General features: G+C 42.2%; 1 protein-coding gene across 2 annotated transcripts; it reads left to right on the forward strand.

The window, feature by feature from the left end:
* The first annotated feature begins 65 nt into the window (after positions 1-65).
* LOC139012442 (glutathione S-transferase A1) lies at positions 66-19,377 on the forward strand. Of its 2 annotated transcripts, XM_070418426.1 has the most exons (7): positions 81-216; positions 5,662-5,768; positions 12,081-12,132; positions 13,154-13,286; positions 15,227-15,368; positions 18,207-18,338; positions 19,077-19,377. In XM_070418426.1, the coding sequence occupies exons 2-7, from the start codon at positions 5,682-5,684 to the stop codon at positions 19,197-19,199; spliced, it is 669 nt and encodes a 222-aa protein (XP_070274527.1). In that variant the 5' UTR covers positions 81-216; positions 5,662-5,681; the 3' UTR covers positions 19,200-19,377. The 2 variants fall into 2 exon arrangements, with proteins under 2 accessions (XP_070274528.1, XP_070274527.1); XM_070418427.1 differs by lacking the exon at positions 18,207-18,338 and having other exon boundaries at positions 66-216.
* Positions 19,378-20,675: the final 1,298 nt, after the last annotated feature.

The following is a 20,675-nucleotide window of genomic DNA, read 5'->3' on the forward strand; positions in this document are numbered from 1 at the left end:
ATTAACCAGTCGTTTCGTGATCCGAGGATGACTTGTCATTTTTCTTCTTATTTGGCATTGAACCCATGGACACTGAACATTGTGGGAGGGGATTTCCCTTATCTGGAAGCTTCCCGTCTCAGAGAGGAGGAGTTATTCAACTGTAAAAACCGTTGCTAAACACACGAGGAGGTGGCTGTGAGTTGCTGAGACAAGTGGGAGATAGACTTTAATAAGGTAAGTACTGGTTTTATAAACCTTCATATATGGCACCACATCCTCACAGTGAAGTCACCAAAACAATATATCAAAATGTGTTCTTAGTACAAGAAAATGTCTGTTTTATACTCACATGGTGCCTTCTTGGTGTGCTTAGGAACAGTTCGAGAGTTGTGCATTCTATTACTGTTGGATGCATCTTTATGAAAATGTAAAATAGAAGAATTTAGAAAGCGAGACCATGAGCATTGTGGTGTGAGAAAAAGTAATAATAGGAGAAGAAAAAAATGATAGCATTTTAGGTAATCTGAGAATCTGACCAGTGCAAGAGAGTGTAGGTGTTTGTACTGAAGTTACTTTCTCTGTCGAAAGAGTCAACGTGCAGCCATTGTGAATGGTAATACTGTAATACTATTGAGGCTGTGAAAGTTCAAAATTAAATTTATCATGATAGGATGAAATCAGTCTGAATGTCAGGGGAACTAGATTGCACTCAGTCTCTGCTGTGATTAGCTAACTGAGAAGTCCCGCGCGCTCTCTGGGATTCACAGCCAGTCTAGCAAATGGCTGGAACAGGGTTCTCAAGTGTGGTGCTGTTGGCGTGTTGGGCTGGATAATACGTTTGTGAGGAGCTGTCCTGTTCATTGTTCTATTTTTTGTTTGTTTGTTTGTTGAAAAATATTACAGAAATGTGCATTTAATTAGTTTCAAGGAATGTACTTGACCATAGTGTTAACATATATTTTCTCAAATTTTCAAGCTTTATACCTTTAAGAAGCAGCAATGAGCATTTCTTTACAAGAAATCATCACTTTATCGATTCAGTCACCACAGTTAAGATTAATATTCTCACTTTTCCCCTTCATCTCACTCTGCACTTTCAGGAAGAACACAGAGTGGGATAGAGTTCCATCCTGGTGCTATTTACAGTCTGTGGAGTTGAATGAGAGGTGCAAATGGATAGAGAATTACTGCATTTTTGAAAACAACTTTATCTTGGAAAGATTACATAGATTTAACAGCCAACTGCAAAATCAACCATAAAGTATTTCCAACTAAATACACAAAATATGTGTCGGTTAGGAGAACGTGGTTAATGAAAAAAGCTGGGTAACATGCAGAATGACTATGGGTGAATAAAATATTATTTGTTCTGGAACTCTGAGTCAAGAGATAGATAGATAGCTAGATAGATAAATAGATTGACAAATAGATGATTGGCAGATGTAGACAATAGACAGATGATGGAGTATGGACAGATAGATGATGATAGATAGATAGATGATAGATAGACAGATAAAAGAAGACACATGTGCTAACCAATGTGTCCAAAGACTCACCCATCTCCCTGGAACTGGGAATAGGAGGGGACCTCCATTTACTAATTCCTATTAATGACTTTTTAAAAAAAATATTTTATTGATTTTTTACAGAGAGGAAGGGAGAGAGATAGTTAGAAACATCGATGAGAGAGAAACATTGATCAGCTGCCTCCTGCACACTCCCCACTGGGGATGTGCCCGCAACCAAGGTACATGCCCTTGACCGGAATCGAACCTGGGACCCTTCAGTCCGCAGGCTGACTCTCTATCCACTGAGCCAAACCGGTTTCGGCCCTATTGATGACTTTTATGTACATTTTCACATTTAATTTTCTCAATAGCCCTCAAAAGAACATATTACCTATCTCTATTTTTAGAAGAGAGAATTGGGGTGCAAATATTAAACAACCTGACCACTTTATGAACCTTACAAGGAAAGGAGTTGGGCTTTGTCTCTAAGTCTCCCATCTCTGTGCTAAGAAATGCCACGAGGGCTGTCTTGGAGCCTGCAAACCAGCCTCAACAAAGCCGGGACCTGTAGGAGGGTTGCTGGGACAGCGCTGCTGGTTTCCAGGACTACAGCGAGGGACTAGCTCTCTGCTGAATGACACAAGACACTGACTCCAGCAATGGGACCCAACCTGATGTCTGTTCTCCCATAGCAGTCTGTGACCCCTGAGGACATGGAGCAGGCTTGGTTCCAGTGTTTAACCTTAGCAGGGTGTGACAAAGGAGGGGTGTGACCTAGTCAGTCAGGTTCTCATGTCTGCCCACTAGACTGTGACCAATGAGAGCAGGGACCAGTCCTGGTTCCTGTCTTTCTCAGCTGACTCGGACCCTGAGGGCAAGGAGCTGGTCTGGTAACTGTTTACCACATATGGCTCCCAGAGGGCTGGAACCAGCTTCAGTCCTTCTGTGCCTTAAAGCAGCATATAATTAATTTTGGTTTTAGTCCAGTTTTATAAGTTAGTAACTGATAAAATTAGTCCTTTTGCATTTCTTGTGATAGTAAATCATTTGGATTTGATTTTGTTAAAAAAACAAAACAAAAAACTCTGTGATGAGGACCACCCCAAGAGACTTAGCTCCTTTTCTTTACTACGGAATTATCATGAAAGCACATATTCCTTTCAAGAAATATAAGCTGACTTCCTTATTTAGGTGAAATATAATGATGCTAGTTCCCAATTCACTCATAATTTTTTAGGATATCAATGTAAAACAAGGCATGCACATATTAATATTTCTTTTTGTCAAACCACTAAAAATCAGGGAACAAAAAGGAACTTGTGAGTTCAATATTTTTCTCTTTCCCTCCTCTTTAACCATTAGCTGACTAATGGGTTCTGAATGGGAAAAATGAACAAAGGTCTCAGGAGAGAAGCAAAAAGCCTGCCAAAGTGTTATGAAATCAGAAGATGTGTTCAAACTAGCCTAACACTAACAAACCATAGGAGAGTAGAGGTGGTGCTTTATCTGTTTAAACTTCAGTTTCCTTGTCTTTAAAATAGGATATTAGAAGCTGTTTCCTAGGGTCGTTGTAGAGGGTAGACACAGTAAGTAGAGACTGAGAATCAGGAAGAAAGGTGTGTGACCTCTGGCAAGTCGTTGACTACCTGTGGTTCTCATTTTCTGCTGACCAGGCAGTTTCATGATAACTTTTGGCCCTGTCATATCAGGACATTGGGTACCTCCTATTTGGAAGGGGAAGAAAGTTGCTTTTAAGGAGGAGCTTTATGATAAAACATTACATAAGATAGAAATTATTTCTCTTTGTAACTTGATCCTCAATCAATGGAGGAGGGAGCTTAGTGAGAGGATTTGAGTCACTAAGCTCTGCGAATTCTAGTCCATAGCAAACACCTGCCACATGCTAGTGCTAAATTCTCCTCTTACTTCTGCTGAATCATTGCATCTCCATTTCCCACGATAATAAAGTACAATAGACAGAATCTCCACTTATAAAACAGATTGCCCAGCCAACATGGCTCAGTGGTTGAGCGTCAACCTAAGAACTAGGAGGTCACGGTTTGAACTAGGAGGTGGTGGGCTCAATCCCCAGTGTACGGCTTGCAGGAGGCCGCCAATCAATTATTCTCTCTCATCACTGATGTTTCTACCTCTCTCTCCTCTCCCTTCCTCTCTGAGATCAATACAAATATATTTTAAAAGCTAACAAACAAAAAACCCAAAACAGGTTGATTAAATATGTTTCCACAATAGTCTTTACTTTCTAAAGCTTAGATTCATGAATATCATATCCACAATGTGTATATTAAAAACATTTTGGTATTAAAATTCAAGTCCACTCACTTTTTCAGAGATATATCCATTGGGTAAAGAGAAGTATGTCTTTTGTCTCAAACTCCACAACAACAAAATTTTTCAGGAGATTTAATGTTTTCTAAACAGCACTTGGGATTTACAAAGAAAATGCAACTGTTTCTTTCTAAGTCCTGGCTTTGCGATTCATGCTTTTATTTTTTTTTATTTTTGTATTTTTGTAGAATTTCCACTAAGCCAGCCTTCCTGTGGTTCTGGATGATGTCTGTTTTGTCTTTTAGTTGTATTTTTGAAGTGGTTGTGCAAGACAGCAATTTCAGGTGTTTACCTATGCCGCCATCTTGGTTTTCACTATGTGTGGGTTTTTTTTTTAATGTATTTCTTTATTGGTTTTAGAGAGGAAGGGAGAAGGAGAGAAAGATAGAAACATCAGTGATGAGAGAGAATCATTGATTGGCTGCCTCCTGCACGCCCCCCACTGGGGACCAAGCCCGCAACCCAGGCATGTGCCCTTGGCCGGAATCAAACCTGGACTGACACTCTACCCACTGAGCCAAGCCGGCCAGGGCTACGATTCATGCTTTTAATGGATCCTGTGTGTTTCCATTCACGCAATGATAGACCTAGTTGTGTCTCTTGTTGGAGCCATTGAGTTTCATTCTCAGGTTCCTGGCTATGTCCAGTAGCTATGCAGCCTGGGATAGACCAGACACAACCAAACTATCTCCTCCTCTTATAATAACCAAGCAAGTGTGCAAACGTGCACACATCTACACAAACAACAAACGTAACTGAAACTAAACCTCATGAAACAATGCTTACCTGTTGTTAATAGAATGCACTCTGGTATTTTCTATTTTTTTATTTCATTTTTTAAGTTGGTGGATACCACTTAACCATGAGCAAGCTACTCTGGAAGCCTCAGTATCCCCAACTGTAAAAGGAGAGTAATAACAGAATCCATCTCAGGTGATTTTTATAGGATTAAGTGAAGATAAATAGGTGAGAGAATGCCCATTGTATGATAGGCGTTGAACAAATGTTCATTCCATTCTGACTGTCAAGTTAATGCAGTAACTTTAATTTTCTAGCTTATAAAACACACCAAGTATAGGTAAAATGTAGAATTCCAAAAAAGGTAGGGAATTAGCACCCTGTGTTTGTGGAAAGAATTCGGGTCTTTAGAGCTACAATTAAGTGAGTCTCTGGCCTAATTTCAGCTTTTGAACAAATGCAGCATAAACTCCAAGGCGCTGAGGACTGACCCTGCTCCCTCCCCCTCCCTGTCAGTGAAGTCCTCTGGTTTCAAGCTACCTCACAGGCTCCCAGGGCCCACACCTGGGGGTTTCTGGCCCTGCCCTTTTTAAGCTCATTTTTAGATTTCAATTTCCATCACTAGCTGGAGTATGACTGTGAATATGTCATTTAACCTCTGTGCCTTGGTTTCATGAGCTGAATAATGTGTATAATAACTAATTCATAGGGCTGTTATGAGGATTAAAGATATAATGTGTCCAAAGGGCCAGAATCATTAGGAGATTTTCAATAGTCATTACTTTTCTAATCCTTCCCCTCCCTGTAACACCCACAAATACATCTTTACCACACACTTTCCCCTATTGCTTGCCAAGTCAATCAGATTTTACCCACTAGAGACATAACAATGATTTGGAGCAATTTTTCAGGGGTGGCTATTGATGGGTGAGAAATCAGACCAAGAAAGATGTTCTAGGGACTCTTTCAATTCTGCCACGAATAGGGCACATACTCCCTCAGCATTGTTGGTGTTCTTCTACCACACATCATAAAGTGAATGTTTGTGTTTCATTCATTCATTCATTCATTCATTCATGTTTAGAGAATTCAGGAGACTGCATCATGGCTGGAAAGCCCAAGCTTCACTACTTCAATGCACGAGGCAGAATGGAGTCCATCCGGTGGCTCCTGGCTGCAGCTGGAGTTGAGGTGGGTACTGAGTTCTGTCACCTTAAGTTGGATCTAACATTGACTGTAATGAAGTACTTTTGTTACCGGACAGGGACTGGGCCAGGGAGGGTCTGCCTCTGGCCACGGTGTAGTGTGTGGGTTCTTAACCTGGTGTAGGAAAGGTTTCACAACAGGAGTTCATGTGATTTTGAGAGTACTGTAAGTTTGTTTGCTTATTCATTTAACCTTTTAAAAGATGGGGCAGTGAAGCAAAGGAAGGACTTAGGGTAGAAGAAGCAACAGGAGAGAGGCTAGGCAGTGGTCTGCTTTGGCTCCTGAGAAACATTAGAGGAAAGAAGTGAGCCAAGGCGGGGCTGCTGTTAGCTCACTGGGAAGTAAAGGTCACAGTGAGAGAAGTGAGCCAAGGCAGAGATGGTTTTAGCTCACTGGGAAGTCAGAGAAAAGGGGGCCTTGGAGACAGGATGAGGCGGTGAGCCTGCTGCTCTCCTGGTTGCAAGTCTCACGGAGACCCTTAGAGTTTTGGAGGAAGTAAAAAGTTCATGCCCAAGAAGGGGCGTGGGTGTGCTCTAGAATGAGCCTGCACTTGTCTTTGTCCTGAGGGCTTCTTATCTATTATTTTTTCCTGTGAAGGAGAATCTTAGGGGAGGGCTTCATAGAATATTCATCAGCTTCCCAGTTGTGTTTTTAATATGCTGATGCATCCAAATAAGTGTATAGGGACTTGGGGATTATTCTTTGGTCTGCTTTACTATTTTACTTTTATCTTGGATCTGTCTGGTTCTAATGGGGTTTTTGTTATTTGTTCCCATGACTTCATCTGTCCTTGGGTTTGGCTGGCACAAATGGTATTAATTGGGTCTCTGTGTTCTATCTCCCCGATCAGGTGATTTAAGCTACATATTCTCTGGTTAGGGAGAAGTATTAACCATTTGCTCCCAAGTGTCGTTGGTTAGGGAAGATAAGGTCTTGTGTTTCACTAGCTGTCCATAAGTTGTTCAAGTTGTTTGTCCTGGTTTAATGTTCTTGTCTCAGTTTCCCTATTCCACTTGCCCAGGAATTTTCCTAGCTGCTTATTGTCCTGCCACACTTTCTCAGTAAGTTATAAGCTTTTTTTAGCTTCTGATAAGTTTTCCATTAAAACAAAAACTGCCAGTTATTAAGAGATGAACAGATTCAACCTAATGTATTATCAAAATTTCCTCTCACCCTGGCCGGTTGCTCATGGTTAGAGCAATGGCCCTCAAATAGAAAGATCACTGTTTGGATTCCTGGTCAAGGGCACATACCTGAGTTGCCAGTTCTATCCCCACCCTGGTCAGTGAGGGTGAGGGAGGCAACCAGTCGATATGTCTCTCTCACATAAGTGTTTCTCTTTCTCTCTCTCTCTTTCTATCTATCTATCTATCTATCTATCTATCTATCTATCTATCTCTGTCTCTCTCTCTCTCTCTTGTCTCACTCCTCCTCCTCCTCCCTCCTTCCTTCCCTCCCTCCCTCCCTCCCTCCCTTCCACTCTCACTATAAAGAAAAAAAAAGTAATGGAAAAATATACTTGGGTGTGGATTAACAACAACAACAACAACAAATTCTTCTTATTAAGGAACATAAACAATTAAAATAACTTTAAGAAACTAATCACAATGTGTGGGCCTTATTTAGATTTGAATTTAAACACACTGTAATATATCATTTGTAACATTTATGCAACATTAAAAACATGAACGTTGATTGAATATTGGATTATATTAAAGAATCATTGTTGATGTTTTAAGTGTGATCATGTATTGTGGTTATTTTAAAAATAATTCTTATGTTTTAGAGGAACAGATTGAAGTATTTAAAAATGAAATAGATGATGTCTAGAATTGGCTTCAAATTACTACAAGAGCGGGAGAGTGGGTGGGCACAAACACGACATAGGGTTGGATTCAGTTGGTAATTATTGAAGCTGGGTGATGGGTACAGGAGGATGATTTTCTGTTTATTTTTATGCATGCTAGAAGTTTCCATAATAAAGAGATAAAAATAAAATACTATTAGAAAATAAGTGTAATTTAAGTTAAAGCCTAAACCAGAAATATGGGGAGAAGCAGACTGTAAGAAAATGTGTGTTAAAAGATTTAATACAGCCACTCAGCAACAATTTTGTTAAGCACCTTTCAGTAGCAGCTTCTGCGCTAGATTCTGGGGATATGCAGATGAACAGGACAGACAAGGTCCCTGCCCTCAGGAAGCTTACAGTCCAGTCAGGATGCAGTAAACAGGTGATTAAAAGAAGAATGGGAGTGTCTAGGAGCACAGCCAAGCACTTACAGTGTCAAAATACCAGATTCCCTGTGGAAAACTCATTTCTGTGGCACTGTGTTGAGCTCCACCCTCTAGAGGTGTCAATGAGAAACACACCTATCAGTCCAGATCAGAGGGCCCGGGCGTCTCTATGGAACCCAGGTTTTCTTGGGGAGGGAGTCATGGAATAATTCAGGGATCTGGTTCATCAGGTCAGAGCAAAAAAGAGGGTTTCAGGTGAGATAGCATTGGGTGACAGGAGCTTCCCTTCCAGTGCTCCCTTCTAGTGTTATCCCTCTGTAATAATGTGTACTTGAGCCTTGGCTTACATTTTCTTGAATGTTTCGTGAATGCATAGGAGTTGAGCTTGGTCCTTTCTCTATTTCATAACGAAAAAAGTGCTCAGAAATGCAAATAGTGCCACCCAGTTTTTTTTCTATATATACTAAAGGCCTGGTGCACAAAATTTGTGCACAGGAGGGGGGGGTCCCCTCAGCCCAGCCTGCACCCTCGCCAATCTGGGATGCCTCAGGGGATGTCCTAAATCAGCAGTCAGACATCCCTCTCACAATCCTGGACCACTGGCTCCTAATCGCTCAACTGCTTGCCTGCCTGGTCGCCCATAACTGCCCTTTCCTTTGCCAGCCTGATGAATCCTCACTGCCTCTGTGTGCCGGCCTGGTTGCCCATAACTGTCCCCTGCTGCCAGCCAGGTAACCCCCAAGTGCCCCCTGCCTCCCGGCCTGGTCACTCCTAAGTACCCCCCCCCCCCCCCCCCGCTGGCCTGGTCGCCCCACACAGCCTGCTTGTTCAGTCATTTGGTCATCCCTCACTAACCCCCCTGCCAGCCTGGTCATAGGCAGCCATCTTGTGAGGGCATGAGGGTTAATTTGCATATTACCTCTTTATTATATAGGATACAAGTAGCCCAACATTTTTGCTGTAGTTCAGACTTCAGCTTTGGGGTTCAGCACAGGAGGTGAGCAGCAGGTGATTCTGAGAGCATTCCAGGCTTCCTCTCCTCTATCCCAGCTTGACTGAAGAGGGTGTGGGGCAAGGAATGTAGGTCAACAACAGAGTGTATTTTACCAAGGTTAGATTGCTTTAAATTTAAAAAATAAGCCGAAACCGGTTTGGCTCAGTGGATAGATAGTCGGCCTGCGGACTGAAAGGTCCCAGGTTCGATTCCGGTCAAGGGCATGTGCCTGGGTTGCGGGCACATCCCCAGTAGATGTGGGAGAGGCAGTTGATTGATGTTTCTCTCTCATCGATGTTTCTGGCTCTCTGTCTCTCTCCCTTCCTCTCTGTAAAAAATCAATAAAATATATTTTTTAAAAATTTTAAAAATAAAGGGAGAGGATGGTTAATATGAAAAGCAGCCATCTTTAAAACCCAATGACAACTTGTATTTATTGAGCACCCACTGTGCACCTGGTACTATTTAAAGGCCTTTGCATAACTAACTGAATTTATTCCCATCAACCTATAGCACAGGTACCATATCTATACACATTATATGAATGAGAATATAGACATGGAAAGAGTCAGTAATGTGCTCAAGTTCAAGAAAACAGTACATGAAAGAGGTGATATTCACATCCAGGAATCATATAAAAAACTAAAGTTGTTGTTGTTTTTTGGTTAAAATTTAAAAACTAATTTGGGGGCCCCTTTTCCCTTCTTTAATTGGGAATTCTACCTTAGTGTGTGTCAGAGTTTTCAAAAGAGTAAATTCTGAGTAGAAAGAGTTCATGTCATAAATGAAAGAACAGAAGAAATCTCCAGAAAAATACCAAAATTAAATGGGAGCAAGCAAACTACTAGATATAGAGTTCAAAACAATGGTTATGAGATTGCTCAAGTATCTTAATGAGGGCTTCAAGGGACTTGGTGAGACTTTCAAGGATCTTAATGAGAATTTCAAGGAAATTAGTGAGAACATCAACTACCTGAATAAGGACCAGTCAAAAATTAAGCATACACTAACTTAACAAAGAATAATTTACAGAGAGTCAATAGTAGAGCAGAGGATTCCAAGAGTCAAATCAACAATTTGGAATATGAGGAAGCAACAAAACACTCAATTAGAAGAGAAAAAAAAAAAGAAGAATAAAAAAATATGAAGATAGTTTAGGAGCCACTAGGACAACTTCAAGCATACCAACATTCATACTATGGGGGTGCCAGAAGAAGAAGAAGAGAGAGCAAGATATTGAAAACCTATCTGAAAAAATAAGGAAAGAAAACTTCCCACTACCTGGTGAAAGAAATAGACTTACAAGTCCAGGAAGTACAGAGAGTTCCAAACAGGCCCACTCCAAGAAACATCATATTAAAATGCCAAGGGTTAAAGATAAAGAGAGAATTTTCAAAGCAGCATGAGAAAAGCAGTTAGATACCTACAAGAGAGTGCCCATATGACTGTCAGCTGATTTCTCAACAGAAACTTTGCAGGCCAGAAGGGAATGGCAAGAAATATTCAAAGTAATGCAAACAAGAACTCACAACCAAGATTACTCTACCCAGCAAAGCTATCATTTACAATTGAAGGTCAGATAAAGAGTTTCACAGCATTACATGAAATATTGAAAGGTATTCTTTAAGATGAGGAAGAGAAGGAGGAGGAAGAAGAGGAGGAGGAGGAGGAGGAGAAGGAGGAGGAGAAGGAGGAGGAAGAAGAAGGAGAAGAAGAAGAAGAAGAAGAAGAAGAAGAAGAAGAAGAAGAAGGAAGAAGAAGAAGAAGAAGAAGAAGAAGGCAATAAATACATATGTATCAACAATTGTATCTAAAAATTAAAATAAACAAGGAATCTAATGAGCAAAATAAATCATGAAAAAAATAAAACCAGAGGAATGGAAACAGGGAATAGACTGACAAATCTCAGAGGTAAGGGGGGAGGGAGGGGAAAGGTTAACCAAAGATCTTTAAAAAAACCCACAAAGATCTTATATGCATACTAGGGGCCCAGCGCACAAAGATTCATGCACTGGGGGGGAGGGGAGGAGGGTGGGGTCCCTCAGCCTGACCTGCACCCTCTCCAATCTGGGAGCCCTCTGGGGAATCCTCTCCAATCTGGGAGTTTCTGTCTGTCTTTGTAATCATATGAGGGAATTGTCTGAGACCCCCAACCCAGTTTGGTTTATTGCTCACAGAATAATAGAGGCATTTTTTTTCTTTGCTCCATTGGTGGAGATTTCCTGGAATTTTTAGGATATCTTCCCTTTAATTTTTTCTAGACACTCTGATTTTACGTATGTCTCTCACCTTTGCTTTCCTTCCATCCCCAACCGCAATAGTACTCCAGGCAATAAATACATATGTATCAACAATTGTATCTAAAAATTAAAATAAACAAGGAATCTAATGAGCAAAATAAATCATGAAAAAAATAAACACTTTGCTCTAGTGTCTAGGAGAGCCATCTGCCACCAGAACTATGATTCCCAGCATTCTTGGTGCTCCATGCACTCTGGGCTGCTCCCTGCACTCTGGGCTTCCACTTCAGGTCCTATGGCTGCCACCAAAACTACTATTCCCAGAATTCCTGGTGTTCCCCATGCTCTGGGTTTTTTCAGACTGAGGGTGCCACATCCCCCCAAGTCTCTGGCTCTCCTGCTCTACTCACCATCTGGTGACCAAGGGAACCGCGTCCCCTTAAGTGAGCAGCCGAGGGAGTGACCAAGGGAGCCATGTTCCTCCAAGCTGCTGGCTCTCCCACTCTGCTCTATGTATGCAAATTACCCACCATCTTTGTTGGGTTAATTTGCATACCCACTCCTCATTGGCTAGTGGGCATGGCTTGGGCATAGCAGAGGGATGTTAATTTGCATGTTTCTCCTTTATTATATAGGATATGCATTACCTATGAACAAAGACAATACGGTGGTGAAGGCCTGGGATGGAGCGGGAACCGGGTAGCGGGGGTCAATGGGGGGGAAAAGGGAGAGTATCTGTAATACTGGCAAAAATAAAGATTTTTTTTTTAAGTTCTATAATGCTATGGAATGAATAACAAGAACTCCTTTACTGTTTCTGCTTTCCAGTTTGAAGAGCAATTTTTGGCAAGTCCAGAAGACTTGGAAAAGTTAAGAAATGGTAAGACTATGTATCTAAATTGCTGTGATGAGGGTATCTAAAAAGTCAATAGTGAGGTTTGAACACCAAGCAATGCCTATTTGTGTGTATGGTGGGAGCTGGCGGGGGGGTGGGGGATGGGGCAGGGATGGACAGGAAGAAAAGTGGTTGAAGTGTAAGGATGGGGGTCCTTGAGCAGGTCTTATCACTCACGTAGGATATGAAGGGCTTGAACTCTCCGAGTATTTGCCAAGCAACCATCCCCTGTGAGCTGGAATGCCCCTCTTTGCTTCTCCTGCCTTTCTGCACCCACCATGAGTGAAGGTGTGTCTGCTGAGGACTCAGTCTATCCACCAACACTCAAACATATGCATCAGGGTGAAGAGAGTAGAAATAAGCCCAGCAGTTGCCTTTGATCTGGCAGGTTTGATAAGACTCAGGCGGGTTTGACAAGGTAATATCCCAGTAGTGTTACAGACTCAGATAACAAGTTGGTATTGAATTAGTTGGAAGGCCACTTGACAGTATGAACAGGAAGATAAAGAGAGAGAGAGCCAGCAGCATTGGAGTCTGGAAAGCAGGGCCTGCCTGCACCCACTGACCAGTGCTGGAGTTTGAAGAGCACACAGAGCAGCTACATAGAAATCTCACCTAGAATTCGCCTTAATGCCACGAACCCCACAAGACTTACTTTGGGAACTCCTCATTTGAAATGGCATCTGGCTGGTGGCCCTTGGCAGCCTCTCTCCAACTTCTTTCTAAATTATCCATGAAGATAAGTCAACTAAAAAACACAGGCACCTACTATGTATCTGGATTGGACGTGTAAAAAGTTAAGTGAAATAATAAGTTAAAAAAATAAAAGGCAGATTGTGAAGAAAAAGGTAACAGGAAGCAGAAACCCAATACTATTTCTATTAAAATGTTACCAGGCCATAGTTTTTTTGCTTCCATTCATATCTGTAGTTATTTCAACAAACATCTTCTCATTCTGTGAGTGTGAAGACATTTCACTCTACTTTTTCTTTTCTCTTTTCAAAAGATGGGTCTTTGATGTTCCAGCAAGTGCCCATGGTGGAAATCGATGGGATGAAGCTGGCACAGACCAGAGCCATTCTCAACTATATTGCCGCCAAATACAACCTGTATGGGAAAGACATAAAGGAGAGAGCCCTGTAGGTATTTTTTCTGTGTTTTTCATCAACAATTAATAACAATTTAGATTCTTCCTTGAATGAGCTGGATTGTGTCAGGGGATCATGACCAGCAGCAGCATGGGCCTTGGAGGTAAAGGCTGAGGTCCAGGCCAGCAGGGAGCATGAGGAGGAGGGATTCCGCTTCTTAGAGAAGAAGACTCAGTCCATGGCTCTAGCACAGGCAGTGACAGAGGTTTCCAAACACTGGTGAACTATGAAGCCAGGAGGGTGGTGGAGTCATGACTCCGGGTACTCAGGCTATTAAAGAAGAGGCTATAGCGAGGGGCTAATCTTCAAGTTCCAGAAATTACAAGAATAGTTACCAGGAACCTAATTTATCAGCCAGTTGTGTGGCCTGGCCACTTGACAAAGGTTTGTAAAGTTTGGTGCCCAAGATCCTACGGTTACCTGGAGCATTTTGATGTAAGTACTGAAGCAGCTAGATTTATTCAATACAACTACATCTGGGGAGGGCTCGCCTCCCTGTTGTGATGGGACCACATGGTTGAAACTAAAATCGTGTAAGGAACTATCTACCCAAAAGCGTTAAACATAGATTTACCATGTCAGCACCTCCACTACTAAGCATGCATGTACCCAGAAGAATAAAAAATACACTCAAACTTGTACAAAAATGTTCATAATAGCATTGTTCATAATATTCAAAAAGGGGAAACAACAAAAGTGTTCATCAACTGATGAATGGATGAGCAAAGTTTTGTGTATCCATAGAATGTAATATTATTTGGCCATGAAAAGGAATGACAGTGGATAAGCCTTGAAAACATTACGATACATAAAAGAAACCAGACATCAAAGGCTCATGTATGATGTCATTCAGATGAAGTGTCAAGAACATTTCTTTTCATAGAAACAGAAAGCAATTTTGGTTTCCAGGAGCTAGGGGACGGTGGGGTGGAGGTGGAGGTAGGGGGGAGAGAGAATGTGGAAAGCTGTGAAAGCACACAGCATTTCCTTTGGGGGTGTGGAAATATTCTGAAATTAGAGTGCAGTGATGGTACAGAAACCTGTGAATTTATGAAAAATCACAAAATTGTACGTTTAAAAAGTGGCATTATGGTGTTTGAATTAAATATATAAAATTTTATCTTTTAAAAAAGGAGCACCTATTATAGGAAGCCCAGTTAGGCACAATAAAACATATCTCCTGGAATATGCACTGGTTGGAAATATATAAAGAATCACACCAATTCAGTTGATGTTTTAGGTGGAGACTTGAGCAGCGCAAACATGGCCAAAGTTCAGAAACAGCAAATAGAAAGGGTTGGGAACTGTGTTCTATGGGGACTGTGTTCTATGGGGACTGTGCTTCATGGGAACTGTGTTCTATGGGGACTCATTGGAAAAACTGCTAATATGGGCATATAAATGGACCTGGGTGGTGTAACAGGATGAGAGAGGGGGAGGGACATGACTGAGGTGTCTGTGCCAGGGACTCTGCAGATTCCTCAGGTGGTAGGTCTTTAGCCTTATGGATCACATGGAGTTTGTGCCCAGAACTAACCACAGCAGAGATGGCAAACTCTAGGTAGCATCTCACTGGGTACTTGCAATGACTCCACCAATTTCTCCATGCCTGTGAGTCTGGACACCTCACTGATGTTCTCTGTCAGTATATTTGGTCATGGGCATAACAAAAATTTTAGACGTAGATATCCACCTTGATATTAAATGTTAAAATTTGGTGAATATCACAGCTGAATGGCTGGCATATAAAAATGCACCCAATGGAGTTGCCCTCTCCTGTTTCTCCATTCTCTTACATTTTTAAACTATAACATGTAAGGCAGGTGACAGTTGACAATTGGGTCATTTTTAAAAAGGAAAACCTCTTATAGGAAGCCCAGTTAGGCACACTAGGAACATATCTCCGGGAATATGCACTGGTTGTCTTTCAGGATTGATATGTATTCAGAAGGTGTGGCAGATTTGAATGAAATGATCATGCATTTGCCACTATGCCCACCCCATGAAAAAGATGCCAAGATGACCCAGATCAGAGAGAAAACAACAAATCGTTATTTCCCAGCCTTTGAAAAGGTAAGTGGGCTGGTCAGTGTTTGGGGAACTGAGACTGGAGGACAAAGATAACTGGTACCTGGGCAGTCCTGCATCTTTGACCTTCACTTACAATGAGCCCCCCTGTCTACTGATGGAGCACCCTGACTCTCCCAGCCTATTATCAAAATCAGCTGTGGGGAGGATATGTACCAGTTATACCCAAGTTATAATCTGTCAGCAAAATTTCTCTTTTTCTTAAACAAATATATTTTTACTGCTTTCAGAGTGGAAGGGAGAGGGAGAGAGAGTTAGAAACATCAATGATGAGAAAAAATCATTGATTGACTGCCTCTGCACGACCCACACTGGGAATTGAGCCTGCAACCCGGGCATGTGCCCTGACCATAATCCAACCATGACTTCCTGTTTCATAGGTCAGTGCTCAACCACTGAACAACACCGGCTGAGATAAAAGTTCAATTTACTAGGACCTGATTTAGATTCTCTATTTGATGGCATTTGATGGCCACATTTAGAGTGTGGGCTGTGGAAGGCTCTGGGAGTCAAACTAGCGATTGGAGTAGATTTGGCAGAACACCATGAAGGGGCTTTTCATCCAAGAGAAGCAGGAAGAAGGCAACTTATCAGAAAATATGCTGGCAACATGCATAGGAAACATGAGACCAATTGCCCAACAGTGTTTCTGGGATGGATGAGAAGTATCTAAACAGAGATGGGGGCAGTGGGATGGAGAGGATGAGACAGATGAAAAGATGATAAGGAACAAACAATCTACAAAATATATTGTCAGACTTTAGAGGAAAGCTATGCAAACTAAGGAAATAAAGTTCCATGATTTTTTATGTAGTGCAGACCATAAATTTTCCCTTTGAAGGTAAAAAAAGATTTCAAGATCCAAATGTCCTGAGATCAAACTAAATAAAAATTATGAACCAAAATAATGATTGTAAGGCTACCGGAGGCTTACGTATATAAAAGACTTAACACTAACACTCTCATCTTTACAAAGCATTAAAAAGCACTTAGGAAACATTCTTTCATTCTACAAATTTTAATTCATTACTTGTGTGTTCATCCATATTCAAAGAGTGAAAAATTTAATAGTAATCTAATAATACACCCTCCTGGGCCTTGTGGTGCTGAGTTTAGGGTACATTCACTCAATGACAAGGTCAGTAGGCACTGCAGTTAGAGTATACTGATACTTTGAAATCAAGGAGCTCCATGATAACATCAGTTAAAAATGTATGTTACAAAATAGGTTTTTTAAAAAAATATCTTTTTATTGATTTCAGAGAGGAAGGAAGAGGGAGAGAGAGATAGAAACATCAATGATGAGAGAGAATCATTGATTGGCTGCCTCCCGCACGCCCCCCACTGGGGATCGAGCCCGCAACCTGGGCATGTGCCCTTGACCGGAATCGAACCTGGGACCCTTCAGTCTGCAGGTTGACACTCTATCCATCAAGCCAAACCAGCTAGGGCACAAAATAGGTTTTGACCTTATCATATTCTTTACCACATAATTATCCATTCTTTTATATGCATACACAATCTGAAAGTGTATTTGCCAATGTGTTATTATGTTTAGTTGGTGGTGCTATGTGTGTTTATTCTCTTTATACTTTGTGATTGCTGGAATCCTATCTAATAAAGACAGAATATGCAAATTGACCATCACACCATCACAAGATGGTGGTGCCCATAACCACAAGATGGCAGTGCCCAGTCCCCTCAGCCCGACTGGAGTCCTTCAGTCCTTTAAGCCCACCTGGGGAAGGTGCATGGCAGGTACACGGTGTGGTTGGACCCTCCCTCAGCCCCCCAGCCGCCCAGGGCCACCTGAGGCTCAGGTAACACAGACTGGTCGAAGCTTGCGCTGCTGGCAGTGGCAGCAGCAGAGGTGTGATGAGGGCACTGCCTTCCCCTGATGGTCGGGTCACGTCCCACCCCTGAGGGCTCCTAGACTGTGAGCAGGCTGGGCTGAGGGATCCCCCCTCCAGTGCATGAATTTTCATGCACCGGGCCTCTCATATTTTAATAAATATCATACATTTCCCCAAAACTTTTATTATGAAAAATTTCATACACTCAGAATAATTAAACACATATGCACCCACCATGGGGATACAAACATTAATCTTTCATTATGTTTGCTTTATCATGAGTTTCTATCTCTCAGTCCCTCTGTCTATCAATCAGACATTATTTTTGGATAAATTACAAAGTGCGTTTCAGGTATCACTGCAGTTCATATATAGACATTTCAGCAACAGATCATAACATAGTGCAACCTAGGAGACAGAGCCCATATTGCAAGAGAGATGGTGAGTTCAAGTTGACCCAGGTTTGCATGAGGTTCCAAAGAGATAGATCAGGAAATGAGTAGAGCAGACAGAAATGAGTAGAGGAGAAATGTAGGCTCTGATATAGTCTGCTTGGGATTGAAGAAGGATGTTCTAGAGATGGATCTTTGCCCAAGTGAGAGAGGAGACAGAGAGAAAGAGAGAGCGCCATGTGCTAAAGTTCAGGGCTCCAAAGGGTAGGGCAAGGGGCCAACAGACACACACCCAGTGCTAGCCCTGGGCCAGATCAAGATGCGCAGAGGGAGCTCAATGATATGGGAAAAGGAAAAAGAGATGGTAGCCTGGGCATCAGCTGAGGAGTGAGGAGAGAACAGCAGAGACCTGCTTTTCTCTGTTTCACTGAGTCAGGGGCAATGAACATGGTTTGATGCTCCTCAGGTGCCCAGTTAGGCAACAAAGGCGGGAAGCCAGGCTGGAGAGACCTGGGCAGGAGCAGGGGACCCAGCCTGAGTGCACCTGTGTTCATAACCTGCTCCCTCCAATTCACCAGGTGTTGAAGAGCCACGGACAACACTACCTGGTTGGCAACAGGCTCAGCAGGGCTGACATTCACCTGGTTGAACTTATCTACTATGTTGAAGAGATTGACCCCAGCCTAATGGCCAACTTCCCGCTGCTGAAGGTGACCCCTTTCACAGCCCTGGGAGGGAAGGTCCACCTCCCCCATCTTGGAATCTAATATCTGGGCTCTTGGACTGGCCATGTTATGATCACATCATTTTCCAGGCTCCGCTGCCCCCAGGTCCCCAAAATTTGCTTTAGGCCCTGGTCTGAGGCAGGAAATGAATCTTGTTCTGCCATGGAAATTGGAGGCAGACACCACCCCAAAGAGAATAGTTTGTCTTTCACAATGAGAAGAACCCAGGACTCAGCGTCTCTGTCCTCAGCTCCTGCTCCTTCTCTCAAGCACTGTGCTTCCCTCCAGACTGTCCCTTTTCTCTCTCTGTCTCTCTCTCTCACAGGGGAGATTGCTTTTGACTGTGCGCATGGTTGACCTATATTTTCTATCTTCAGTACCAGCCCAGTTGTCCCACATATTCATTTCTCCAGTTTGGAGCCTTTACCTGTGTTTCTCTGACAGTCACATTAGTCTTCCTTGTCTGCACTAAAGTGAGAACCCACAGGATTTCCATGTGGGGAGGAAGACACAGAAGACTGTGAACTGAATCAAGTCTTAACCCTGTCTCTGAGGGAAGTGTGTTTCCTTCCCCTTATCTTCCATTTTGCTGGGTGTCTGTTTCCCAGCCTCCTGCTGGTGCTGATGAAGGGGACTCCATTGGTCTGTCCTCAGATCCCCTGGCCTGTGTAATGAGTGGTGGGTGTTGTGTCTCCATCTGAGGCTGTGCTTTGTGCATTGCAGGCCCTGAAAACCAGGATCAGCAACCTCCCACCTGTGAAGAAGTTTCTGCAGCCCGGCAGTCAGAGGAAGCCTCCCATAGATGCGAAAGCAATAGAAGAAGCCAGGAAGATTTTCAAGTTTTAAATAAAGGAGGCATGGGCGCCCAGCACATGCAGGACCAATCTTCTGACGTTGTCCAACAATGAGGTGCCTCTACCTAGGTGTAGATCCTGGCTATTGTGAGAATAATAAACTTTTCCAAAATAATTAAATCTCCTATGAGCAGATTTTTTTTTAAATTAAATCTTTATTGTTCAGATTATTACATTGTTTCCTCTTTTTTCCCACCATAACTCCCCTCCACCCAGTTCCCACCCCACCCTCCGCCCTCACTCCCCATCTACTGTCCTCATCCATAGGTACACGATTATTGTCCAATCTCTTCCCGCACCCCCCACTCTCTTACCCCCCCAAGAATAGTCAGTCCATTCCCTGATAGGTCAGTCCAGGCCAATCTATGTCCCTGATTCTATTACAATCACCAGTTCATACTGTTCATCAGATTATTTATTCACTTGATTTTTAGATTCACTTGTTGATAGATGTGTATTTGTTGTTCATAACTTGTATCTTTACCTTTTTCTTCTTCTTCCTCTTCTTAAAGGATACCTTTCAGCATTTCATATAATCCTGGTTTGGTGGTGATGAACTCTTTTAGCTTTTCCTTATCTGTGAAGCTCTTTATCTGACCTTCACTTCTGAATGATAGCTTTGCTGGATAACGTAATCTTGGTTGTAGGTTCTTGGTATTCATCACTTTGAATATTTCTTGCCACTCCCTTCTGGCCTGCAAAGTTTCTGTTGAGAAATCAGCTGACAGTCGTATGGGTACTCCCTTGTAGGTAACTGATTTTCTTTCTCTTGCTGCTTTTAAGATCCTCTCTTTGTCTTTTGCTCTTGGCATTTTAATTATGATGTGTCTTGGTGTGGTCCTCTTTGGATTCCTTTTGGTTGGGGTTCTATGCACTTCCTGGACTTGGAAGTCTATTTCTTTCACCAGGTAGGGGAAGTTTTCTGTAATTATTTCTTCAAATAGGTTTTCAATATCTTGCTCTCTCTCTTCTTCTGGCACCCCTCTAATTCAGGTGTTGGTACACTTGAAGTTGTCCCAGAGGCTCCTTACACTATCTTCGTATTTTCTGATTCTTTTTTCATTTTGCTTTTCCAGTTGGGTGTTTTTTGCTTCTTCGTATTTCAAATCTTTGACTTCATTCTTGCAATCCTCTGGTCTGCTGTTGGGAGTCTGTATAATATTCTTTATTTCAATCAGTGCATGCTTAATTCCTATTTGGTTCTTTATCACAACATCGAGGGTCTCACTAGATTTCTTGAAGATCTCACTACATTTATTGGCGGTCTCACCAGTCTTTTCGAGGGCCTTACTAAATTTATCGGCAGCTTCTAGACAGTTCTTTAAAGACCTTAAAAGTGTGGTTTTAAACTCTATATCCAGCAGTTTGCTTTCCTCCATTTCTGTCATTTGTGTCCTGTTTCTTTGTCTCGGCATTTTTTGTGCTTCGCTGTGTCGATAGAGTGGCTTTCTGTGCTAAGTGTCCCAGT

The sequence above is a fragment of the Myotis yumanensis genome, unplaced genomic scaffold (assembly GCF_028538775.1).
Source record: "Myotis yumanensis isolate MYYU_CA2020_CCGP unplaced genomic scaffold, mMyoYum1.0.hap1 SCAF_6, whole genome shotgun sequence".
Classification (NCBI taxonomy): Eukaryota; Metazoa; Chordata; class Mammalia; order Chiroptera; family Vespertilionidae; genus Myotis; species Myotis yumanensis.

Bases quoted from the DNA above. Each gene is read 5' to 3' on its own strand.
- LOC139012442 (XM_070418426.1), top strand. From the start codon at position 5,682: ATGGCTGGAAAGCCCAAGCTTCACTACTTCAATGCACGAGGCAGAATG. The intron at 12,133-13,153 runs GTAAGACTATGT...TCTTTTCAAAAG, and splicing joins CTTGGAAAAGTTAAGAAATG to ATGGGTCTTTGATGTTCCAG. The intron at 13,287-15,226 runs GTAGGTATTTTT...GTTGTCTTTCAG, and splicing joins GACATAAAGGAGAGAGCCCT to GATTGATATGTATTCAGAAG.